A 26,668-nucleotide genomic window follows, 5' to 3' on the forward strand; every position below is an offset into this window, starting at 1 on the left:
TCTAAAAGGTCAAGTCATCACGTCAGAAACAAATGTGCTCAGCAAATAAACCACACTGTACTTAAAAAAATGGAAATAATTATAAAAAACAAATACATTTCTAAACTGTAAATTCTTACAGCTAAAGACTATAAAATGCCACGTGTGTCGTTCAAAAGTAACCCAGAATTAACAAATAAACACTTTTTTCTCTAAAGAAATTTTATTTCGGAGAGAAATACAAAAAATTTTGACACCTAAAAACAAATCTTTACTGGCATATGGTTAAGAAATAATTATGTTTGTCTTAATAAGTTCAACAGACAAATGCATGAGAGCAAAAGACAAGAGAAACAAAATAATGCCAATTGGCACATCAATGACACTGCTGAAGAAAAAGTTAGGATGTTTAGTCTGCTGCTCACAGAAGGCTGGAGGGAGTTTACACATATAACAGTTAAATATTGTAGTATTTGATTTTTAAATGGCAAAGCCCAAATATTGTACAGTGTGATGATGGACTGCACATGTAGTGTACAATCAGACCATTAGATTAAACGTCACTGATGCAAATATAGACACATATTAAGTTACAGGACTGTTTAATTAGTTTTGAGTCTGTAGTTTGGCACCAACATTAAGATGATGCAGCTCCTAATGATAAATACAAAAATATTAACATGGCACTTTAATTCAACTATAACCGAGTGGTATTAGTTAGACGACATGCATATCGTAACTTTCCAGCCTAAAAGCCAAAGAAACGCCTAAATTAAGTTTGTATTTCTGGCTAAAGGATAAGGTTTCCAATTGAACACAATTAAAGGCAAATATTTTGCCTATAAACTAGACACAAGTCCTTGTTCTCAACATGGACAGTTTACCTCGTTCATAACCACACTTACCTTTCACTGTGGTAATATTAGTTAAGTTATTGCATTATAAGACTGAAGCAAACAGGCACTGAAGGTCTGAAACCATCCGGAGGTAAATGGGCTTCTGAATTACCCATAAACCAATAGCAAACCGTTTTTTTTTTTTTTACTTTTAAGTTAAAATATGTTCAAAACAGTCTTAACCTCATAGCAAAATAAATGGAAACTTGTGTCACCAGAAGCTCGGACTTGAACAAAGTGCACAATTTGTGCATATATTTTTGTAAACATGTTAGTGTGATGGCAAAACCTCCTTGTACCGTTGTCACTGGCAGCTCCATGGACCATAATTAAGACCAAAGACTTAATAACGGATACATGTCAATGATAATCATCAAGTATTCAAATATTTGTGTGGTCGTACGTTTTAAAATTTTGTTCAGTCCCACCCAGCAAACTACTACAAACAAAATGGAGTCTTGACAAGATGCTGAAGAAGAATTACAAAAAAGAAAATGTGTGGTGAGCTCCTGAACAGCTGATGGATGGATGTTTGGATGGAAGCAGATGAAGATGATGTGATGGTGGACGCCTAGTGGGTCTGCAGGGTGGCGGCAGTCAGGGATGGATTCAGAGGAGGCCCAGGTGTGTGTGTATATGTATTGTATGTATGTATATATTTGTGTGTGTGTGTGTGTGTGTGTGTGTGTGTGTGTGTGTGTGTGTGTCTGTGTGTGTTTGTGTGCGCTCGCCGTGCTTCCCTTCTGCTCTGACACTTTTACTCGTCCGATTTCATCTTCATCTGTGCCTGCATCTGAGCGATCATCTCCTGCATGCGTCTCAGCTACAAGAGAGAAGACAAACAAAATTAAGGTGTTTATTTCTTCACACAGTGTTTGCTCGTATTAAAAGCTGATGAGAAATGAAAACTTGGACAAGCTGCTATCAACACAGCTCAGTAAACTTTATATTTGCTAAAAAACGTATTAGTGGGTAAATCTTTCCAGGGAAAAATCCTCTGCGGGGAAGTGAAGTGTTTTGTGTTTATTATTTGGAATAAACAGAGGGAGGCTCAGGGAGCACTCCTGTGAAAGGTCCACCAAGAGTAAGACTGAACTGAACCAGGATTAATCTGTCTCATAAAGCCAACTCAGAGCTAATGAGCTCAGATTAATTCAAGTCTGATTTATTTCATAACATTGAAACACAGACTCAGGACATCAAACACAGATCACATTAAACCACTGAGAATAAAACAGACATGTTTGGTGCTCTGCTTGTAATCATGACTTTGTGGGTTGAAGTCCTACGCAATGAGAACTTTATATGTGTAACTAAAAAAATGTATACACAAGATTACATTGAAATAAATTTTATGTACCAAATAGGGCCCCAGCCAGGTAATTTATTTTACAGTAAGAAAATAAAAGATTTTTTTAGAGAAACTTAAGTTCTCTATTAGTCTGTGTAAAGTAGAAATACTGTTTAAATACCTTCAGATTGGCTGTCTGCCCGTCTAGTGTTTTTAATATACAGATGTCTGGGTGGTGTTTATCTAATTTAATTAAAGAGACATTTAAGGGAAAAAAACTAATTGTGAATATGTTGCTCAGTGTGAGGCAACAGCCATGGGTCAGTTAACCAGAGAGATATAGGTCGCTTCTTAATGTGACACTAACATTCCCCAACACTGCTGTTGAGTATCTTCTCATGTTCTTAAGGATTCAATATGTTTGAAAAGAACTGATCTGTACAACACATCTCCTGACCACGTCTACACGGAAACCACAATGACTGAACGAACCAAGAAAAGAAATGCAATATATAGAAAGACAAACTTCAGAACAGACACACAAGAACAATATAAGAGTACTGCACACACTGACTGATTGACAGCTGATTCCTAGAGCAAAAACAAGGCAATGAATGCTTAGCACGAAAACATCTCATGAATTATTACTACAAACTAATTTATATCAGCACAGCACAGCTCTGATTGCAATAGAGGGAACGGTTTAAAAATGAATGAAGCAAAAAATCAATGTAAAACAATAAAGGAGCTGAAAGGTAAATAAATGTTAATGTGAAAGTAACAACTGGACCATTAATAAGTAAATGAAACCACCATGGGTTGTGGCTGTTAAACAATAACTTTAGCTTTCTTTTATGTCTGCTGCCATCTTGTGGCTGAGTGTAGAACTTCACATGGTTTGTGTTGAGAGATGTTTTACTCAACACAACTTCCCCTTTTTCCTTAACGTCTTCGTGTTTGGAAAATTTTAATTAGATTAAAGATGAGAGAAACATGAAATGTGAATGTGATACTGAAGGTGACTTTCCTTGAAAAATCAACAACAACTTAAACTGAGCATTATTCTAAACATCCACACATATTCATATGTTCATTCATATCAAATCTAGGCTGAATATGACTAAGGTATGGTATGATCATTTTCCTTAGGGAAATAATCGTGGGTAACACTTCATTTTAAGCGCCTGATAATTTCTTAATAATATCCAAAAATGCTGCTTGGATACAATTGTAATTTGCCATTTATTCAAGGGGTTAGTTCTGTGAACTGAGTAAAAATAGTTAGTGCCGCCTGAATTAAATTAAGAAAAACCAGGACATTTGGTAGTTGACAATTTCCAGAGTACCAAAGTATTTTTTATGAAACAATTAAAAACTTTAATGGCTGAAAACAATTATAGAGATCAATTTATACCTGCGTTAATATGTTTTTTTTTTTATTGGAAACTCTACTCTTAATAAGATAAGTTGTCTTATTTCATGCACATTACATTAATATATTCACAATTTCAATGCTTTGTGTGTCTTGTATTATGTCATTCTGTGTTGCATGTTTTAAATAGTGCCAGTTAATCTAAATTGATTCAGTGGAAGTGTAACAATTGAACGCTCTCTCCATTTTCCCTTTCATTACTCATCAGTTGCTTTTTAGGAAATTATTAGGAAACTAGGGACTTGTAGAATAAAGTGTTATATTAGTCTGAGTCAAATCTGAGTAATAGTAGCTACTTTAATATTTCCTCCCACTCAAAACTCAAAAAAAATTTACCGCTGTCTATCAAGCTTTGTGTTTTGGGCTCCTCACATCACTGAGGTCATTCCCACAATAAAAACTGAGCCAGGACATCCAGGCAGGAAGTGATGGCATATCCTGCCTGGGCACATTGTTTACAAACAGTTCTGATTGCACCCCGCCCACTCACTATGGTGCACTGCAGCAGTAACACAAACAGGGCAATCAAGAGCAATCAGGAAACAGGTTATTGCCTAGGGACGTGCAGGCTCCATGGCCCAAAAGGTAAACAATGCATATGGAAGATAGTGGGGTGAAAATAAATAAGACTTTTGATTCTCTTTCTAAAATGTTGTCTCTCTGAAGAATTGAAAGGTTTCCTGGTTTCACCTTACAGCTGGTAAAACCACGGCCACAATGTTAGGGGCACATGTAAAACAAATATGACAAGGCAGTTTTTCTACACAGTAAGGGTGAGTCTGCACATGCACTTCAGGACATACTGTTCTCTGGGCACATCTGGGTTACTCTAGCTTGACAAATCATATCGAAGTGTGTTTTTGAAGGATGGGTTTGGAGTTTTATATGTTTGTCTTAATACAAGATTCACATGCCCACATGGACCCGAGAGAGTTTTTGGTCACTAAGTTCCTCCTCTCCATACTGACCATGGCGTAGTGATTCCTTCCTAAATCAGCCTAGATGATGCATATGGAGCAAAATCCAAAGTCCTTGTTCTGTGATTGAGTTGAATTGAAGCTAAGTAAATCAAGTGTAAGTCAATTTTTCCTATTTATATGTCCTCCATAATTATGGTTTTTCTTGTAAAACAACTGAATCTGACTAGCTTCCATGGCAGAGATGTACATTTGTTCTGTGTAATTCTGTAACTTTAATGAAATCCTGTGCAGATGTGTGATTGATTAGGATGCATTAGCTATAGGTGAAAGTTTTAAGTCTCTTTGAGTTGATTTTGACATCATACTAAAAGAAAAGAAACCAGAGCTCCTGGAAGGTAAAAAAAAAAAAAATCATTTAAAATTACAGAGGCACTTGCATGAATTGGGAAATGGTTGTCAGTAATGTGACTTAAGCCCTAGTATGGTCTTTTAAGCATTAAACATGAGGAAAAAGTGAATTTTGGACTACAAAGACTGTAACTCAGACCTTTAGTAGAGTTGCATTAGGTGGGGAGGAATGCAGAATGGAGGATGATTACACGGTGACCAATAATTAGTTTAACATACATATAGCAAGTGAGTACTGCATTCATATAAACTTGACAAACCCCAAAATATCATTTAATTTGTTTTGGAGCCTGCACATCTGTATTTACAGCTACACATTTATTATCAGAGTTCTCACCTCGGCCTCTTTCTGTAGCAGGATCTGGTCCTTATCCATCACATCCTCATCCACAGCCCTGGAGGGAAAACAAATTTAATTATTATATATATGTATCTTGTAACAGGAACAGCTCATCCGCTGGTTAACTGATGTAAATTAGTGTCTCACCTGCCCGCTCTCTTCAGCCTCTCTGAGCGGAAGTTCTCGTAATGCAGATCCTGAGTTACTTCCTGGAGGTCTTGCATGTGAGTCCTGCAACAGACAGACATGCAATCCCATCTTCAAACACTAGAAGGCAGTAGAGATTTGCTTTTCTGTTTCTCTAGTGGACTGGTGGACAACCAGTTTAATGAGGCAAAAGTTTTGTCAAGGTTTTAAAAGGCTTCCCTTTGGAACATCCTATTACTTAAGCAGTTTTATTACTCGGGGAGACTCACACAAGCATGGTACGTAGTTTGAGGAAGTCATTGTGCTCGGGGTTCTCCACCTCAACAACTCCCCAGGGGTAAAGACGACCACGGATCTTCTTCCCTTTCACCTCAATCAGCTGGTTGGAGCCAATCACAGCGAAGGGAATGCTCGCCTGGGAGAGGAAGATAAAGGCCAATTGATCACCAGAGAGAAACAAAGTCAGAAGAAAGGATTTGGACAGAGATGTGGAAAATAGAGGTATCAATCAGAGAGGAGGGGATATGGTGAAGGGAAGTGAGGGTGAATGGTGTCCGTCACTAAACCTGCAGAGGGAAATGTCTGATGCAGTGTCGTAACAGCTGACATCAGCCGTGTGTCCCTCTCTCACCTTCAGGACTCTGGTCTGCTCCTTGAACTCCTCGTCCTCGTCAGAGTCGGCGTCAGGTAGCTGATAAATTTTGATCCCGTGCTCTGCGATCTCGTCCAGGATCTAACAGGTGGAAACAAGAGAAACACGCAGGGTGAGGATGCAGTGTCGTGACCTCCCCGTGACCTCCATGAGTTGTCCCATGCAGTTCCATTGCACAGGGAAAAGTCAAGTCTTGAACCCTGTAGAGGTGACACTGCAGATACTACTAAAGAGTCAGCTTGACTTTTTATTGACAATCTGGGCTCCAATAGTCCAGAAACCAATTATCTATATATCTATAAAATATCCTCACCATCACTATCACTAAGGGCCACTTTGGTTCTAAATGTATTTTAATAAAAGTGTCTCCATTTGTGTTCATGCTTCAGCAGAAGATGCTCATACAGTAGATATAATATTCTGTTTTAGTTAAGTTAACTATGCATCTGTTCTTATACTTGTAGTATAGTTAACTTGTACTGTACTTTTAGTTTATCTTGTCTCAGCTTAAATAAAACTCACAATAGCTGAATGTAATATCAATGGAAGCTACAGCCCATTACAGCATCCAGCATGGCACAGACTTCTGTTATTTATCTAAATATATATTTATAAAACGGGTTCCCTCACTGTGAACTGCGAGTCATATGGACAAAATAACAGCTGCTGCTCTGACCCATAAACAGAAAGTCAGACAGCCCTATAGACTAATACGGGGTTGAGTGAGTACCTGTTGTTGCAGCAACACATTTAATTAAAGCCCCCCATGGAGAAAAAAGAGGGGTGAGACAGAAAAATAATAACGGTCTGTGTGTGTGTGTGTGTGTGTGTGTGTGTGTGTGTTGAAGTTCTGAGAGAATCAGAAACAACGTTCTCACCCTCCTCCATTCACAGACCAACCGGTGAAGAAACAAGGTAAAACAAAGGCGCTTTCTTCACTGTTACCCTCAGGGACAGATGTCAGTATTTATTATTCTAAACATCAAAGCTGCATTTTTCTTTTGTTTTCATCAGAGCAGACTTCTTAAATCCACAATGTAGTCTTATGTAATGGAGCCAAAAAATGTCAAGTGTTGCTTTCCTGACTTTTTGGGGACTTTCATGTACTGTAGTATATAATAGGACAGTGGTGAGTCAGCCAGGAGCCTGGGAAGTGAGTGCAGGTTTTCCTACGGAGCGCAGCTCCTGTTTGAGACCTTGTTATGGCTGTTGCTTGTTTTCTCAGTCAGCTTTGTGCGAAGTGTGTACGAGATAGTGTGTGTGTGGGGAGAGCTGGGTATTGTTGTGGGGCAGATCTAAAAACAAACAGGCTTTGGAGGACTCCGGGGAGAGCGTGACACCGGACCAGAGCCTCTTTTTCCTTCATTTACTCAAACACCAGTTACAGATCCCTCCAACTTGGAAGCTGGATAAACATCACTCTGGTGGGGCAGAGCATAGAGAATTTTGGGAAACACTCAGTGGGAAAATAAACACGTGTGACACAATGGCAGGAAAAAATGAAACAAATAACAAATCAGGTCAAACAAGTAGATAAGATAGACAAATTCAGAAGACATGCAATAAAACAGGAAAACACTAACTAAAAGGCTCCTGAGAAATCAGTTAAATTAACAACCAACTAAGAGAGTGTAACAAATTTTATGAATACAAACTAACATTAAATATCCAGAAACATCTGGTCATTGCACAAACATGAGTCCCTTGACTGCCATCATCTGTTTCCAGACCTAGCTAAAGCCAAAAACTGCAAAATGGCTGTTTACCTGAATTATTCTGTTCCGTAACATGTGCTTAGTAAGGCCTGACACCTATAATCAAGACTTCTCAGGGATCATCAGAAGTCGAAATCACTGCCTGCTCCAAATCCCTGTTGCCTCCTGCTGATTTACTGTATACAATGTAAGCCTTAATCCTTAACGTTACACCAGCCTCTCCTCCTCCTGGCAGTTATGTATTTTCATTGGCACAGAGATGTTGGCAGTGGTAGCCATTTTGATTTTATGATCATCCTGTTGGGCTTTAATACAACCCCTTACCCCCTCCCCCCTCTCTGTGCTGTTATGGTTGGCCAAGCAGGTCCACTCAATGCTGTCAGGGCGGTGTACAAACAATGCCACACAAGACTCCGTATTAATTAGAAAAGGAAGCCCATGATTTATCGCCTTATGTTTCTGGCTCACATCGCTGAATATGAAGCATTGTTTGTGGAAATATTTCATCATGTTGGCCAGTTATGATAAGTGTGAGGGTGGAGGCTGATGCTGTCCAGTTAGAAAATGGGTTAGAAATGAGGCAAATAGCAGGTGAATCATGTCAGACATGTAATTCCAGCGTTCATTCAGTTCTAGGAATAGCTGTATTAAATATACTGTAGTGGTTTTGTGTAACCCAAATATAGCATACCTGCAGGTCTATACATAGATATAATTACACAAGGTGAACCCATGGGGGACATGTCTAAGTAGTTTTTCAGCCATTGCGCAGCAGGTATAACCAAAACCTCCAAACATAATGAAACAGGGTGCAAACCCATCATTATAAGGATCAACCATTTCATCACGTCAACCTGCCAAGTGAACAATATTTTCATGATTTGTTCATTCTCACAAGCAAACCCACAAAAATATGAATGACTCAAACACCTGCTAAGCAATGAGAAACGATTTCTGGACAAACAACGCTGGGAGGAAAACAAAAAGCTGCCAAGGAAAAGAGCAAAGAGACAAAAGAGGGGATTGTGGTGAACACTGCGGTCCTGACATTCAACAGGTGATCACATGCGCAAACACACACACTCACAATCACAGTTTTCTCGTGTGATAGTTGAGGACAGAGCAGACCAAAGCTAAAACTGTAACAGGGAACAATACTTGGAAGTAGACACATGTAGCCGAGCATTCTTAGGAAATCAACAATGCAGAGAGAGAAAAAAAATCCACAAAACAAAACAATCAAACTGCATCTTCACACTAATCAACCCTGATTGAGAAGAGCAAGGATCGGGAACGCAGAGGGACCGGACCAGCAGCATTTTTATGTAACGTTTATGTAACCTCACCGCTGCCTGCCAGCTTCTACAGAGGGGCCATGGGAATGAAACGGTGCATCATTGCCATTAGAATTGGCCTTTCTGATCAGCTCTCAGTTGCCGTTAAACCTTGTTTCATACTGAGAAACCACCTTGAGGAACAGGGGCCCTCTTTTTCCAAGACTTCAGAGTTTATTAAAAGGAAAATCTTGACCACGGCAAGGACTAAGTCCATGTTCCTGAGTGGTCTCTGTCCTTTATGAGATTCCTGTAGTTCCAACTGTGTGTCTACAATCCAGTGAATAAAAAGTGCTTACTTGTGCACTCTCTAAATCCATTTCATGTAGTTATGTAGTTATAAAATGTCTTTCTACAGCACAAAGGCCTAACATGAGGTGAGTTGTACAAATAAAATGTCTCTATCACTCAAAGATGAAGTCATTCGATTTTTGCGGGCAAAGTTCAAGGTCATGGTGACCTCACGTTCTTGTGAATGCAATATATCAAGAATCCCCAAAGGGAATTTCATTACATCTGACAAAAACATTCACTTGGACTCATGGAGGAAGTGATTAGAATTTGGTGGTCAAAGGTCAAAGGTCAAGGTCACTGTGACCTCAAAAAACTGTTTTTGGCCATAACTCATGAATTCATACACTTTTGACACAATTTAACACAAATGTCTAATAGGTTAAAATGATAAAGTGATGACATTATATATCCAAACCGTCAAAGGTCAACTTCACTGTGACATCATAATGCTCTGCAAAAACACTTCTGGCCATTATTCAATGCTGTAACTCAGGAAGGAGAGATTGAGACCATATTTCCTGCAACTTGGCTGGTTGGCAGAGGCATACAACTGCAAGGTGGTAATTCTAGTTTACTTATGTTTTCACCATGGAAATTATGGTTTGATTGTATTTTGGACCAGAGTGAAAGCGAGTGGAAAAATAATTTACATCAAACTGTTTCTTTAACCGTAGAATGTAAAAGTCTTTCTACTAAAACTGACCTTCATATTTGCTTTTTACATCTAAAGAGAAAAATGAAGCACCAATTAGTCTGATGAATTCCAACTGTGAACCCAATAAACTATGTAAAATATGAGTTCTGGACAAGCAAAAAGGAAAAATGGACTCTTCCCACATGAAGGGCCAACCCACTATTTGATAAAGAAAGAAATACTATAATGAATGTAGTGTAATCATCTCCCGTTGTAACTCAAGTCTGGAATGGTAGAAAGCCTTTGAAGTTTCAAGTGCGGACTGCTTTATGTCTGTAAATTGCATTCCTACAGTCTGAAACACAGAGGAAGGTTACTCCGCCATCTTCTGCCAACAAAATACAACAAGACTTCTTTATTCACAAAAGCAATGATTTAGTCGGTCTCTCACACAACAAATATAGATATTTACTCTCAGTGAAGAGCACTGAGCCGTGTGCTACTGTATTAATATTTCTGACACATACCTCAATTAAAAGATTACCAGACAAACAGCAGCAGTCTGGCAAGAAGAAAGTTTACTCCTTGCTAGACTTTTACTTTTTCTACTTTTCTTTAGTTTACAAACTTAATTTGAGAGAAAATTCTTCTCTCTTGCCAGGAAACTCCTTTCAAGTAACTGTCTTTCTCCTGCCTGCAGGCAGTCTGAGGGGGTGAGGGAGCCCCAACAATACCTGATCCAGGGGGGTCATCAGAGGGATTTAGACCTCATACCAGCCTCCTACACAAACACACACACATTCACATACAAACACACATAGTGAACTGCTTCCTCACTATGTGAACTGGTATAATCTGGCGTCAGGAGTAGCAAGAGTTCAGGAGTTACGTGTGTGCAGCTTAGAAGATCCAAGAGGCCAGTGAATCACCAGTGACGAGAGGACGGCCTGGCAAGAGAGGTCAAAAGTCTGTTCACATCTTCAACCACTCCGACCTGCAGAGAGTATACAGAGCTAATCCCACCGGCCAGTCAAATATCATCTCCTACTAAAAGTACCCATACAGCACAGAGCAGCAGAGGGAAAACAATAACTTTTTGTTCGCAGGATTAAAGACACTTGCATGCATGCACAGAAACACATTCCAGATATACCCAGTCAGAGTCTGAGACTGAGTGGACGGTCCAGGCCGGAACGGACCGGACCAGAACAGCTGGATTTGTTTCTAACAGGAGGTACAGAGGAAGCCCCACAACCATGGTAACGAGACGGCATCATATGAGTAATGGTGATCAACACATTCGCACGCACATATCCACACACACCCAAACTCCTATTGTCTGGGCTAAGTATTAGTACAGTTAAGACCACCCACCTCTCCCTCTGATCAAAGAGTGTGGAGAGGAACAATCATGCTATTCATGTAATCTTGTATTTAAGTGAGATTTAGAAGGGGACAGTGCGACTTAAAGGTTTCAAACACACATCAGGTTTTGTGACATGGGCTAGTAATCAAAAAGGTCTCAGTGGTAAACCCAACAGCAAAAAGTGACTCATTAGTAGCATGGCAAAGTCCGGAAACCATCTTTTCAGGTCGGTCCTCAAAAAAGGAAACCTGCTGTTTCCACATTATAGTGGGCTTGAACTTTCTTTACTTGAGAGCAGATGATTGTGTGTAATAGAGCTGCTCGCACCATGAGGAAAAAATGCATATTTATTGTTTTAAAATCTGCAGAGACGTGGAGAATGCCCTGACACAATGACCGCTGGAGGGCAGAAAAATAAATATATCCGCGTGTTGGAAACACTGGCAGGAAAAGCACCGGGCACAAGCTGACCAGGGACTCATAAACTTAACTTACACACAAACACACACAAGAGCATTAAGGTATAAATGAAATAATCACCACTCAACCTTTACTCATGGGGCGCCAGTGTAGATATGTAAAAAGAAAGAATATTATAAAAGTTGAACATCAAGTTCACATAATTACACATCATCCATCAGCTGCCTATACCTGCCTCATAATTTCCTTTCCTGACCACTGAAGTTTACCCTTTGTGTTAAAACTGATTCACTTTCTGTTATTGTCATTTAAGAAAACCTGGTGACAATACTGGCCAGTGCGAGCGGTCCAACAGTGATAATGTGTCCCAGTGGAGCCGTAGAGCTGGTTCACACAGCGGGAGTATGGTGGAGTGGCTGGGGGAGACAACAGCCAGTCAGACAATGAGGGGAAAAGTGTGACAGTGCCTTGGCCAGGGGTAAAATATGGCAGCTGAGGGGACAAACATGAGGGAGGGTTTTGGTGAGAGAAGAAAGGAGAGGAGAAGAGGAAGATGAGGGGAAGGACAAGAGATGTGGGAAGAAGCCAAAGAAGGGAGGAAAACAGAGGGGAGTGGAGGGAAGAGAAGGGCTTGAACTATTGTCTGCTGCCTGCAGCCTCATGCGAGAACAGAGGAGGAACTGGGTTCTCTAGACCTCGCTGACCTCTGGCTTAGGAGAACAGCTTTTAGTCTTTACACAAAAGAAAAAAGAGATATCACATAGATTGGGGTTGAGGCCTGTGGCAAACATGTATCTGGCTGGCTTCCGCTAACCTTTCATCATAATTAAAGGGTTTAATGCAGCTTTCTTGTAGCTATACTACTGCTGGTTGTTTTCAAAAGCATAAAAGCATACAGCAGGATTTCAGATGTTTGAGTATGCTTTTCCTTACTTCTAGGCAGTGTTTATGATGAATTTTTGATGAATTTCATCAAAGGATGAAAATGAACGTGCAGAGTCTCCACATTTGTTCACTGGCTCGCATATACTCAGTCAAATTTATGTTCCCATGTTCAAATCTCACATCTGAAAACTGAGTTTCACATGAAATCACAACAAGCAGGCCATTAAATGTCAATTTACCTTCTTGGTTTTAAAAGGTTTTGGTGTCATATCACAAATGAACTTCCCTCCAGCACCTGAACGCAGCGAGCCACAACAGCCTTTGGCTGGATGTACAATCTTTTGCACACTGTTGACCCACATGACTTGAATTTTATACCGACACATTTTACCCTTGGAAATAAAGCAATTCAAGCAAGTTGTTTTCCAAATTGAAATCAAGTAAGGCTGCAGCTAATGATTATTTCATTTGCGTTTGATCTATAGATTATTTTCTCAATTAATCATTTTGGTCCATTAAATGTTAAGCAAATATTTTCAGCATTTTTTCTACAGAAAATAACTTAAATGAGATGACAGATTAATCTTCTGCCATTTAAGTCATTGCTGTATTAAGAGAATCCTATGAAAAAAACAGACACATGAAAAGCAATCTTTTCCTCAGAAAAAAGTAGGGATTTTTACTTGCTTTCATCAGGATTCCAGTCTAAACCAGCTGTGTACTGTCGTCAATGTTCAAACAGAAAACAACCAGCAAAGCAGTTTGAGACTAAAGCCCCACACAGGATATGACTGCAAGGTCCCAGACTGAGAGGATCAGCCCCTCAATATACGCTCCTCAGGGCAACTTATGAACTGGGGACTAGAGAGACCATGGTGAAGGAAATTGGCATTAGAGCAAATTAAAAACGAGGCCACAAAGAGGCAGATGAAGAAAGTAAGAGGAAGCTGAGTGAGTCACTGCCAGCAGAGGAAGGATTGGGAGAGAGGCAAGCAGAAGTAAGGGGATGAAAGCTGAAAGGTGGGAAGTTTGTTCACTTTGTGTGTGAGCCTGAGCTGTACACGACTGCAGGTTCTGTCTTGTCAGTGGAACAGTCTTGACACATTGCAGGAAACTTTTATTGTTCTGTACAAGCTGTTTCCCCCTAATAATAAGTGAGAGGACTGGACGAGCCCTGAAGGAGCGGGGGGTCCTATTTACTGAGAGGCAAATGGCTCAAAATGGTGAGAAAGTACCTTGCAAAAAAACAAACTAATAAATACTGTGGGAGAAATGCTGGGGGTTATCAATCATTCTCCAGCACCCGGCTTTCTGGCAGGTTCTTGGCTGCCGGCGCTGTGACCTCAAAGGAAGGCCTGGTGCGCCGGGGCACTGTACGGGACTGTATGGCAGGAATCAGCCATGTATACCTAAGAGCCACTTCAGCTAATCTGATCGAACCAACAAATACTCGCGCCAGATATATTTGTTCTCCTGAGAGACACTTAGAAAGATGAATGGGCATTAGAATGACATTTCACATTTTAAATGACTGCGCTCGCATGTATACAAGAAAAAACATTAGCGTGATGAATCAGTAAAGGCAGGGAATAAAACAGCACATTTACAGCTGCAGTTGTCTGATTTTTCAATTTTAGTGATAAGATGCTGCAATTTTTTTTAATTGCAAGAGAATTTGGATGTTCCGGGGGGGGGGGGCTACATCTGTATCTGCAGACCAGATAGTTTTCACTCAACCTATCTGCTGGTTTAATCTTTCACTTTTTAGAGGGATACAAATTTACAAATCGTGATCTTCCTGCTCAACCCACACTACATGTGTGTAATTAGGTTACTGTCAAAAGCCACAAAATATCGATAAATAAAATTTGTTATTTGAAAAACACTGACAGAAACCTTCCTGAGTACAGAAGCACCACTGCAGCAAACTCATTTTTACAAATTGAGATGAAGATAGAAGTTGTGTATGCCCAAAATGTTACTAAACAAGCAATAGTAGGAATAATATGCACTCCTTAGGGATACACAGCGCCATTTCTAAATGTGGGGCAGATAGCTCAATTAACCCTCTGTATTTCCTGACAATAATGGCTTGTCCAGGAACTCGCTATCATTAAATACAGTCCAACTAAATTTAAACATGTCTTTAATGTGTGTCCAGTACTTCTAACTTCTAAATATAGTTTAAAAATAATCATGTTTTTTCATTGCTAGAATTAGCACATTTATGGATTTGGGCACTTGGTGTGTGTGTGGGTGTGTGTGTGTGTGTGTGTGTGTGTGTGCCCTGTGCATGCTTTTGTCCATTTTTTTTTTTTTTTGTTGAAGTCCACAGCTAATTGCTCCTTAGTATACAGTGGGAAATGTCTGTTAAGGGAACAGTTAGTGGAGCATGTGAACAAACTCTACTGGTCAGATAATGTTGTGAACAGTTCAGCAATAAAGAGGTCAGATCACAGTGATACAGTTACAATGTTTTCCACTGCCACACTATCATTTCCCACTCTGCCGCTATTGGCTGCGCTTGTACAGTATATGATGTCTAACGGTAAACTGAATAAAAAGCAAAGCCTTAACAAAATTTAAAAAAAAAATGATGCCAAAACTCTAATCAAGACAGATGACCTGCTGCAGGCTGCCAGCTGGATCAGAAAGCCACAAGCTTGGGGGTTTTCTGTAGTTTGGGGCGGGGGTCAGCACTGGCAGGAAACATGGTTTTGTTCATCTTAAGTGCCAGAGGAACGCTCAGAAGGTTCGAGGAAGGTCAAAACACAAAACAACACTACAGAGTACAATTCAACTGGCAGGTCCCTTAAGGAGAACGCAGCAGGGGGAATTTCAGAGAGCTTTTTGATGCTGGAGCAACTTGTGTACTGGTGAAAATGCAGAATCATACTGAGTTCTTAGATTTTGATATTGTGACAAATGTGAAATCCTGTTGTCTCAGGAAACACAATGAGAAAAGTATGTGCCCAGAATGCCCAAACTGGGACTCTTCTTTTAAGATGCTGCATCAGCGATTTTAGGCATCTGACTGTGGGAGCTTTGAGACAAAACAGACTTCCAGAGCTGGACTCCAGTCAGCCGACCAGCCCGAGCTTGCCAGACCACCGGCTTCAAGACCTGAATGAGACACAGGTGGGAGGTTTGGGCATGCAGGGTAGGTGGAAAGACAGGCTGACTTCCAATTAAAAGCCCAGTGAAGTGGACTGATGAAAAAGTAACTGCAACTTCAGCTCCACGCACTGCCCACACATTTCTGACTGCAACTAATGATAATTTTGATTATAGGCTGGTCCGACAATTACTTTCTCGATTAATCTCTTTTCCTGTCAAATGTCAGAGAACAGTAAAGAATGCCCAACACAACTACTCAGAGTCTAAGGTGACATCTTCCAATTTGTCTGAACAACAGTCCAGAACGCACTGGATACTCAAATAATGATTACATTACTCATTAAGGAATAATGATTAATGATACAAAAAGGAGAAAATCAGCAAATCCTCATTGAGCAACTACAGCCAAAAAATGTTACCCAATTAATTTCTAGTGGTAAATGAATTGACAAATAGTTTCAGCTCCTTTCTGAGTTTGCATGGAAAATCTACAGCACTGTAGGTTGTTAAAATGTACCTTTAAAACTTTTCTTGCATGTGAGAGGTTATCAGCTGAACATGTTGCATGTTCATGAGGACACCCCTCATGTGTGTGTGTGTGGTATTGTACTACTCTGTCCTTCCCCCTCTGGACTGCAGGAAGCTGAGGAGCGTGCAGGCAGGCAGATACTTGGGTCACCTCCAACAGGAAGTATCTGGGGTGGGTTGAGACTGGATTTGATGTGTTCCTATCTATATTGTATAGGTACAAAACTCTTTTTCTACATCTGTCGCTCCTATTGTTTCCTCTCATGTTGACACTCTTTGTACTTGTACTTAACAATCTGGCTGTATCATCAAAAACACAAGAATGTAAGCCATAAATCACTGCAGTTACACAGGGAAGTACATGTGTGCTTTATCACACAAACAAAGATGTCTGACACACAAGGCTGCCAATATGGCTGGATAAGTGATTTTGCTATTATTAGAGTATTGTTCAATGATCCAATTTCTAATGGCTAAACCATGGACCTGAAGATGGGATAAGAACAAACACAGAACATCGTGACAACAAGTGCTTAGACATTCCTGCCTTCTTGAGCCAAGAATCAAATCTAGGGGAAAGATGATTACATATACTGTAGACAGAAAACAGTGGACAGCTGTGTGTGAGAGTGTGTGAGAGTGTGTGAGAGTGTGTGCGAGAGTGTGTGTGTATCAAACTCACCCTTCTCTTCAGGCGATCCCTCTCCCTCAGTGTCAGTGTGTCAGCCTTGGCAATGACTGGGACTATGTTGACTTTGCTGTGGATGGCCTTCATAAACTCCACATCCAGTGGCTTTAGACTGAGAAAGAAAAAGAAAGAGAAGGAGAAGAAGAGGAAAACATCAGAGAAGTGAATTGGATTATGTAACGTAAAATTACATGACAAAACTTGGAGACATAGCAGAACTTAAAAGGTAAAATTTATATGTGTAGACAGGGGACTACAGTTCATACTCTATACGCCTCTCTTCATCATAAGATGAAAATAGTTTTGTTACTGGAAGTGTATACTAATTAAGTTAAGTAGCAGCTTTTTTCGCAAGAGATGCCTTATTTTTGAAAGATCCAAAATGAAGAAGTTCTGTCTTGCTGGCATCATTCGTCTGCTGGTGGTATGGTGTGGTCAAAACAAACATGTCTTGAAATACCACCAAAAGCAAGGCGAAGTAATAAATGTTATGGGACCCATGAAATATATTTTCCAGTCTCTTTATTTCAGGTGAATCTTTGATGATATATGAAATCAGCATAAGCTAACAGTTGGTGTCGGTACAAGTGTGTGTTTGTTTGTTTACCCATGTCCAAATGGAGATATGAAGTAGAAGCAGCAGTGCACCCTGTTGTCCACTATGTGTCTTCGGTTCAGCCCGCTCTCATCATGGAGGTATCGTTCAAACTGGTTGTCAATGTACTGGATGATGGTCTTGAAGCTGACACCAAAGGCAAAGAAACAGAGAAATAGACATAAACTTCCTTAACCACACAAAACAACCACGTGAACACTATTCTACCATTAACACAGAGAATGGCATTGCTAGCTTCAAGGAAAATAAATTTTACATCAAGTAGTATTTCTTGTTAAGGAGAAACTCTGAGCCAAATATTCTTTTGGATTCCTGCAATTACTCTGTAGTTGTGTGACTTATTATGGAAAAAACAGTATATTAGGATTTCACAACATCTTTTTATGACCGATTTGCTGGTGTGATAAAGATAAAGTCTAACTGATGAAGGCATTAGATTATCTTCTAGACAGACAGCACAGCACGAAAATCAATGTGTGTGCAGTCAATAAGAAATGCCTTATCAAATTTGGCTAAATTTATTTACTTCTGAACATTTATAATTTCATATTGAGTGGACAACAATGGATATATTCTACAGGGAGAAAGCAAAGAGGAAGTAACTATTCTTCTGTTACTTCATCTCTCTTACAGTAATTTCCTTTTTCGTAGCCTTTAAAGGAGAGTACGTGGGTCCAGCAGTGTAAAAATACAGCATTTCCAGGAAAACCCACAGGAAATAGATCTTGAGCAAGGAGGCCACATTGACACCACTGTCTTGAGGATACCACACAAGCAAACACACACACATGTGCACGCACCAACATTTCAAGGAAATCTAGACATAGGGAATGTAGAGGGAGGAGAGGTAGGAAATAGGGAGTTTGGGATGAAATTTGAGAAAGGGAGTTGTTGAGCACAGGAGAGAAGGATGAGACAGCATGCTGGACAGGAAACATGTCCCAAGTTGTTATCACTCCTCACTCCTCCACAGCACACAAACACACCAGTCCTGGCTGTTGATGGCGTCGCCGTATCCAGGGGTGTCGACCACGGTGAGGCGAAGCTTCACTCCTCTCTCCTCAATCTCCACAGTTGATGCCTCAATCTGCACCGTCCTCTCTATCTTCTCTGCGGTACAGGAGTACAGGAATAATTAATGGTTGCGTAACAGTTGAGACACCTCAGTAACCATGTGGATTCACAGCACTGAAATCCAAAATTTCTGTCTGAGCCACACGCTCATACAAACCACTCAACTGCCACAACCGCAGGCTTCGAGGAGGTGGCTACGCCTTAAAAAAATGAAATCATGGCTTTGTCATCTAAAAGGACTACGTGTTTTCTTATCTGCACAAACTGACCAGGGAGGGTCTGGATAATAGTTTTCAAGCCAGAACAAGTACTAATCCAAGTCAAGTCATAAGAAGGACAGGGTCATATTTTGAGACTAAGGCATTCCCAACATTCCTCTTGAAATACTGCTCTGCTGGAGATATTGCAGCAGACATTTCTGTATTATTACACTGTGCATATTTGTGTATATCCATGCGTGTGTGTGTTTGTGTGTGTGTGTGTGTGCACTGGGGAGTATACCTGCGGCACCAGGGATGTAGCGTTCAGGGTAGAGATCAGTGAGAAACAGGCTGTTTATAAGTGTTGATTTGCCCAAACCAGACTCCCCTGGCAATCGAAGAGAATTGAAAATAAAGCTCTATTCTCAAAGGAAATCATACATCTGGATCAAATTTACATTATAAGAAAAGAATGATCACTCACCTACAACCATTAGGGTAAATTCAAACCCCTTTTTCACTGATTTTCGGTGCACTTGGTTCGGGAGGTTGGCAAAACCTACATAACCTGCTGCATCTGGGAACTGTAGAGCACAAAAAGACACACGTTCAAAATTAAGGTCAGAAACAATAAGAAAGTACATATCTTGTCAGAAAAATATATAATAATTCAAATTAAAAAGGTTAGTAACTATGTAATTGTTGTTATGTAGTTTTTCCTTTAACTCAGAAAATCTGCTAACCAACTCCCCCGACATTTTATGAGGTGTACTGTATGTGTAAAGGTGTAAGTGAGATTGATGATGGTGCATATTATTGAGAAATCCCAACAGCCAATAAAGCCTAGCTATGAAACACTTGCATTTATACAGGATATCCTCTCTGGATGCCTGTGGACGTGTGTGTGCATGAGATTACAAGTGCCATGAGTCTTAATCACCATTGCTTCATTAGAAACCCCTCCTGTAGACCCTGTTGATTTATCATAGTTGATTACATTTCTGTAATCAATACATTGATTACATTTCTGTCTGTTACTCACCTTCCCTTTTTCTCCAGACTGAGACATCGCTACTGTTTACTGGATGTCTGATGAGCCTGATGGTGGAGAAACATCAAAGATAAAGCAGTAAATAAAACCAGAAAAATCATCTAAAAAACAGTTAAGATTACCCCCCCCCCCCATTAGTAGCAAACCATCACATTAATACAAAAATCATGAGAAAAAAAAAACAAATATTGCCAAAAAACATGATTTGCAATATTGCCCAGAATAGCCTGATAAACCCAGAGATACTAGTGGGAGAGTTGCTTCATGTGGCTCATTTTCTCAAGCATGAATCAAAAACCCAACTGACTCTCTGGATATTTATCTTTTAAACTGTGATTCGAACAACTCTGCACCGCTGAGTCCGCATTAAAATGTTCATTCAGGCTGACGACTACCCTGTTCTCTAACACTATCACACGGAAGGAGCAGAGATTAAGAGCTCTGGGCAACAAGTTTGTTCCCAGACTCCCATTAAACTGTTACAGACTAGTGTACCCCGTGCTCCTGCCCCAATCTATGACCCTTTGCAGACGACAGAGCAACAAGCTCGCTTGATAAATTAGCTCCATAATGACTGAGCAGGAAGAACAGGCTCCATTTTATCACCAACACACAGGCCCTTGACAGGTGGAGTGTGATAAGCATTAGAAAGAGGCAGGCTGCGTTGCGCTGCCAAACGGAGATGCACTCTGGTTACGTAATGTTAGTTGGGGGGAAAAAGGTGGCATGGGAACCTGAACTGACCTTTCTCCATTAGCATGTGATGCAACACACATTTGTGGTCACTCGGGGAACCATTTCACACTGTTAAATGCATTAGATGGTAGTCAGGGGGCCCTCTGTATCTACATGAAAGTGGGCAGAGATCTCTCATACTGACAGGGTGGTTTCACCGAGCCCACAAGGCGAACAATGGCTGTTTATCCCTCTGGTTCCTGAAGCCTTTCCTATACAGGGCAGCTCAGCTAGGGGAGGAGGGAGAACACGTGCCTCACCCCTGACCACATTCAGCACCGGCCGCATGCAGGACAGCGAGGTGAGACACCAGCCATTCAGGGTGAAGGAGTGCCAGTTTAGGGGCTAAAGGTCCGTACAGGTCAAAAGGATAACCCAGTCAAAAACAATGGAGGGGAGATGAGGCCTTGTCAGGGAGGCAAATTTCTGATACTGAGAATGGGCAACCAACATAAGTGTTATAGAAACCACAAAATAGTATTATGACACCAATTTAACTCAAGCTGACTCAATTAATTCATCAACCATAACTGGAAACCATTGTAATAATCTGTAAGTTGTTAAAAGTCATTTTGTAAAACAAAAATATCAAAAAATTCACTGGTTCTAGCGTCTCAAAAAATACATCTGCATAAGAGTGGTGGACATTTTTCACAAATTTCTGATATTTTAAAACCAAATGGTTCATCGTTTAAGTAAGAATTAATCAACAGAAGAAACAAGTTGTTTTCACTGATGAAAACAAGACTAAGAGTCTTCAGCAATGCAATGTTTCAGGTACAATGTTAATAATGTTTATCATATTCAAGAAATCTATCAGGAAAATTAAATAGAGGAAAATTCAGAAAAATCACCACAGTGTTCAAGAGATATCCTCTGTGGAACATAAATCTCTTTACTAAATATGTGCTAATCCGTGAAGTACATGTTGAGATATTTCACTAAATAAACAAAAAAATTGACCTGCTGGTGGCATGAGAAGAAAAGTCAGAGGGACCAAAGTCATTGAGATTCATCCTCAGCGCACCAATGGATATTTCTATCACATTTCAAGGGAATTCATCCAATAGTTGTTGAGACATTTCACCAGAAACAAAGAAGTCAACCTCACTGTGGCACTAGAAAACAAGTTAGGCTTCTAGCAAAGTGATGGATCAGGCCAGCATTGTTTTCATTTTTAATTAATATCTAAGTTAATGTAGCGGCCCACACAGGCATATCCATTAGTATCACACACACACACACACACACACACTAACTATTATTCCTCGACAGGCTCTGTGGGAACCTGCATTAGTCCAGCAGCAGATTAATTAAACCATTCCAATATCGCAGTTGTAATATTACAAAGACAACACTACAGGACAGACAGGCGGGAGGCACACTTCAATAATACTCTCTTAATAATGGCCATTTAATCGGCCAGGCTGCTGAGCTGCTTACACACACACATACACACAGCTATCAACGGGCCAGACGTGGGGGAGATTAAACAGTTTGGGCCAAAAGGGAAAAATGCCACCTTAGTTAATCCGAAGTTCTTGGCATGTAATGCATTTACAGTTGATTTATTGGCTGGAGTAAAGCCATGAAGGGGCAGCAGTACTAGCCGAACTATTTACCTTCCTGACAGGCACTGTCAAGGGTCCACACACCAGCTCTCCATGGATTAAGGACTTTATGTTCTTACTGGAAACACTGAAGCAATAATTTTGCACCATGGAGATTTAGCGAACTAGGTGGCATCACAACAATTACGGTAATTTACTGGCAAGTGATCACAGCAGCAGGGACCCCAGAACTCCTGAGCACAATAAAATGATGTTTGGCACATGTAAAGACACACACCCACCGTCATACACAAACACACAACACTCGTGGACATGGGGGCCCGACTGTAATTAAGTCGCCCTTGGGGACCAAAGGTAGTAGTGGTGGGCAACAGTAATAAAGATATGATACTGGTTTTTAAGCTGTGCTTTTAAAAACACTTTATAATATGAGCCCACAGGGAAGGGGGGAGACACAATAGGCGGAATGAAAAAGCCTTTCAACCATGAGGAAACCAGCAGGCTTGTTCATAACACACACAGTGTTTAAAGCACAGGATGGACCATTTATGATGATGGGGACAGGAGAGGAAATGACTAAAAACATAGCATACAGAAACAAAAATGTTATTCTAAAACTGCTCACACAGCTGTTATATTGTACAATGAACCTTATATGGAAAAGGTTCTACATTGATGATTAAATGTGAAACTAAAACCAAGATTACAGCAAAAGGTGCGAGTACTGTAATTTTTTGTTTATCTGCCTGCACCTTTCTGGCCATAATTATGTTCCATCAGTAGGTACATGTGAAAATAAGTCAAATCAATGCACAATCAAATGGATGAATGATGAGATTGAATAATACTGTGAATTCTGCTTTACTGTGCTGTCTATCATTGCAAACTGAATATCTTTGGGTTTTAGGCTGTTGGTCACACAAAACAAGCAATGTGAAGTTATGATGGATATTTGTCACTTTTATAGACTAAATTATTCATCCAAAAAATATTACACGTTAGGGGACAATGTGATACTATAAGAAAACATAAACATTTTTAGAGTAAGAGATTTTATTATAGCCTACTCTTTATACCTTTATATATACTGCATGTATCTTATAATATCAATTTTGTGGATAATTTAAAAAAATGAATGAGCACAAGTGAGCTGGACTGATTTACAGCAATATTGGACTCCGGGATTTTTGTACGAATGTGATAATGTACCTGAATTTGTCAGGTAGTTTGCTGTATAAGCCAGAAACATACAATTCTGTATCCAGTTACTTTATCTATTAATTGTTTCTCAGTTGAATTTCTAGAAAAATAACGATTTCGCAATATATATTATCATGAAATAAAATGATATACACTATAGAAAAATGTATCCATATCATCGAACCCCAAGACAGATAAATCAATAATGTAAAAATATAATTTAGAGCTGCTACGAACAAGTCTATTGATTAATTTGATATAATTTCTTGATTAATTGTTTGATCTTTAAAACATCAGAAAAAGGTGAAAGATGCCCATCACATTATCCTAACCCTTGTTTTATTGTGATAACAGACAATAAAACAAGGGATCAAAGTTGTTTCTAATGTGTGTTTCCTCTTCCAGTTTTTCACACACAGTCCAGTGAATAAAGATATCTTGCTGTGTTACATCATCATTCAAACCTCTGACACAATAGCGCAGGTCCACTTGGGTTTGTCAACGTGAATCAAGTTTTGTTTTTCCATTCACACCACGGTGCAAAGCGGGAGGAAACATCACCTTGTAGTTTATAGAGTAAGACAGATGTCTTCCCCAGCGCTTCTGTGCCGGCCAGTGTTTATGATATAAGGTCGCAGGAAGGGGAAAGGTCAGAGAGCGGTGACGATGCTGGATCAAGGCTTGGGACGTCTTTCAGTACCAAGAGATGTTTTCTTTCTGATATCAAATTGATATGTGTCCAACTGGGTAAAAAGCAAAGTTGTTTCTTAAGTAAAGGGGCAGCTGCCAGCCCGAGATTACAGCTCACCCAGTCTGCCTTGGTGCCCATACTGTTCACCACTCAGCAAGAAAGGAAGTGAAATATACATGTTTTCACTGAGCCAAAGCACAAGCAAAGATGGATGATAATTCTTCAATAGTGGCCCTCCGCCACATCTTAGACAGACACATAATGAGAATACGTTATTGTTTCCCACTGTTATTGTGAAGTTGTCTAAACACGAAATTTATTTTGCGCAAATGTGCTTTACAATCAAAGGTCAAGGAGTGATCAGATGTTAGAAAGCGATTTCAGAGGTCAGGAATGTTACACAAGAGGAATTTACAGGAAATGTGTGAAAGCCAAGGCTTTGAAGGGCACATCTAATGCAGATTTATGTATATGTATATGATATGAATATGATTTAGGAATATATAGGCCCACTGAAGTGTGGATAGTTTGAAGAGAGTAAGAAATGGGGCAATGGGAAAATAGAGGAGTTCAAAAGCACTGAGTGTTTAAAAAAAAAAAAAAAGGTACTGGGCTAATATGCCTGCTTAGAAAATTTGAAGAGGAAATGTTTCCCTGGACAATTTTGCCAGATAGTTTAAAAGAATATAAAACAAAGGGGACGTGTGTGAAGGCCTCTGGGTCTGTAACAGTTGGATGTCCACCACACCCAGTCTGTCTGTCAGACACTGACTGAATTTACCAAACATCAACTGGGACAATGACAATACAGTTTGTACGTACGCCGCTTAGTTAAATCCCATTCAAAAGTAATTTTCTTTTTAAAAACATGTTTGATAGACCGAATTTGAGTGCCACACAGCACCAAAACTTTACATGTCAAACTTTAGCATGCAACAGTTGTTACCGCGGCTGGTGTCCTGTTGCCAGCTCGGCTTCAACTGACGCTCCGTTGTGTCTTCTTCGCCCTGCTCCGATTCAAACTAACAGCTTGTTTAAAAAAAACACGATAACAACAAACCACAGAGCAGTGCCTTACCTCAGCGTAACTTTGAAATATTGTTAATCAACAGGAGCTTTTTTTTGCCTCTCGCCACTGTCCCAGCCCAGGAAGGGAAACCCGGAAACCGCTCCCGTGAGTCCGCCCTCGTCCCTGAAGCTTCTCTTGTCCAACGGCTGTCGTGCTGTGCCACATACGCCATTATGGTTCAAAGGCCAGGACGGCTGAGCCATAGAAGGGCATTGCTGGTCAGATCCAATATGGCGGCTTAAGTATTACAGTTGCTTTAACAGGTTCCTCTTTGACCGCTGACATTTTTAACTTAACTTAATGTCAGCTTTGTAATACATTTACTAAAAGTAGGCTACTGCACGTAAGTACAAATTTGAGGTACATTGGTGGAGTATTTTTCTTTTTATGCCACTTTAAACTTCTACTCCACTGCATTTCAGCGGGGAATATTTAACATTTACCTATTTGATAGCTTTAATAACTTTACAATTAAGACATTTATATATAAACACAAGAACAGCGTGTAGAATATGATAATTTGCTGTTTATTAACTACGCAACAGTCGATTAACATAAAATTAATTGGCAATTATTTTGATAATTGTATAAATCATTTTTGATGTAAAATGTCAAACATTTCATTGTTTCTGGTTCTCAAACGAGATGATTTTCCCTCTAATTAATTATTCATAAAAAAATATTTATAACATTTATAAATATTGTTTATTAACCTTTAATAATTTTTAAGTTTGGACTGTTGGCTTGACAAACAATCATTGTGAAGGTGTCATTTTACACTCTGGCTAATGTTGAATGCATATGTTACGAATATTTACAAAACCAAGCAATCAATCCATTAATCAAGAAAATAATCAGCAGATCAACTCAATTCAATAAAAAATAATCTTTAGTTGTAGCCATATATAAAATGGTTAAGTGATTTCCACCTCAACCAACTACAACAGTAAAATCGTATTAGATTCATGCATGAGTAATAATACTGACAGGTCATGCATGTAATCAAATAGTGTAACAGTCACAGGGGCAGTTTTATGTGCTAAGCCATTTGACAATCATTAATTCCTGTAAAGTGATGATGACGAGGTTTTAAAAAAATGCTTACAGACTATAGTTATTGCAAAATAAGCCAAATTTCAACAAAAAGTGGAAGGAAAGTATCCTGCAGTAAACTAGAACTGTATAAAAGCAGCTGACAAGACAAAAAATAAATTTGTTGTAACAGTAAGGGTCATTATAAGTAATTAGGCTACAATTATTCTAGGCTACCATGGGTGGTGCATAACCAGCCACCCGACCTCAAAAATAAAAGATATAGGCTAAGAAAAAAACAACAAAAACATTCACAAGAACGTTGTAAAAAGACATAACACATGCAATGAGAAATGATAATCCAAGTGAAAATTAAAGTAGGC

At 39.7% G+C, this 26,668-nt stretch overlaps 1 protein-coding gene across 2 annotated transcripts; it reads right to left on the reverse strand.

The window, feature by feature from the left end:
- Positions 1-180: 180 nt before the first annotated feature.
- Positions 181-25,382, reverse strand: zgc:63587 (septin-2). Of its 2 annotated transcripts, none has more exons than XM_023414483.2 (12): positions 25,263-25,382; positions 19,979-20,034; positions 19,421-19,520; positions 19,238-19,324; positions 18,649-18,772; positions 17,654-17,788; positions 17,041-17,158; positions 6,045-6,146; positions 5,683-5,828; positions 5,414-5,497; positions 5,264-5,321; positions 181-1,698 (listed from the first exon to the last, which is right to left on the reverse strand). In XM_023414483.2, the coding sequence occupies exons 2-12, from the start codon at positions 20,003-20,005 to the stop codon at positions 1,633-1,635; spliced, it is 1,047 nt and encodes a 348-aa protein (XP_023270251.1). In that variant the 5' UTR covers positions 20,006-20,034; positions 25,263-25,382; the 3' UTR covers positions 181-1,632. The 2 variants fall into 2 exon arrangements, with proteins under 2 accessions (XP_023270251.1, XP_023270252.1); XM_023414484.2 differs by lacking the exon at positions 25,263-25,382 and adding an exon at positions 25,131-25,151.
- Positions 25,383-26,668: the final 1,286 nt, after the last annotated feature.

The sequence above is a fragment of the Seriola lalandi genome, unplaced genomic scaffold, assembly GCF_002814215.2.
Source record: "Seriola lalandi dorsalis isolate HSWRI2012SDOR001 ecotype SW California unplaced genomic scaffold, Sedor1 jcf7180002054529, whole genome shotgun sequence".
Lineage (NCBI taxonomy): Eukaryota > Metazoa > Chordata > Actinopteri > Carangiformes > Carangidae > Seriola > Seriola lalandi.

Bases quoted from the DNA above. Each gene is read 5' to 3' on its own strand.
- zgc:63587 (XM_023414483.2), bottom strand. From the start codon at position 20,005: ATGTCTCAGTCTGGAGAAAAAGGGAAG. The intron at 5,829-6,044 runs GTGAGAGAGGGA...TTCCTCTCCCAG, and splicing joins AGCAGACCAGAGTCCTGAAG to GCGAGCATTCCCTTCGCTGT. The intron at 5,498-5,682 runs GTGAGTCTCCCC...TGTCTGTTGCAG, and splicing joins AAACTACGTACCATGCTTGT to GACTCACATGCAAGACCTCC.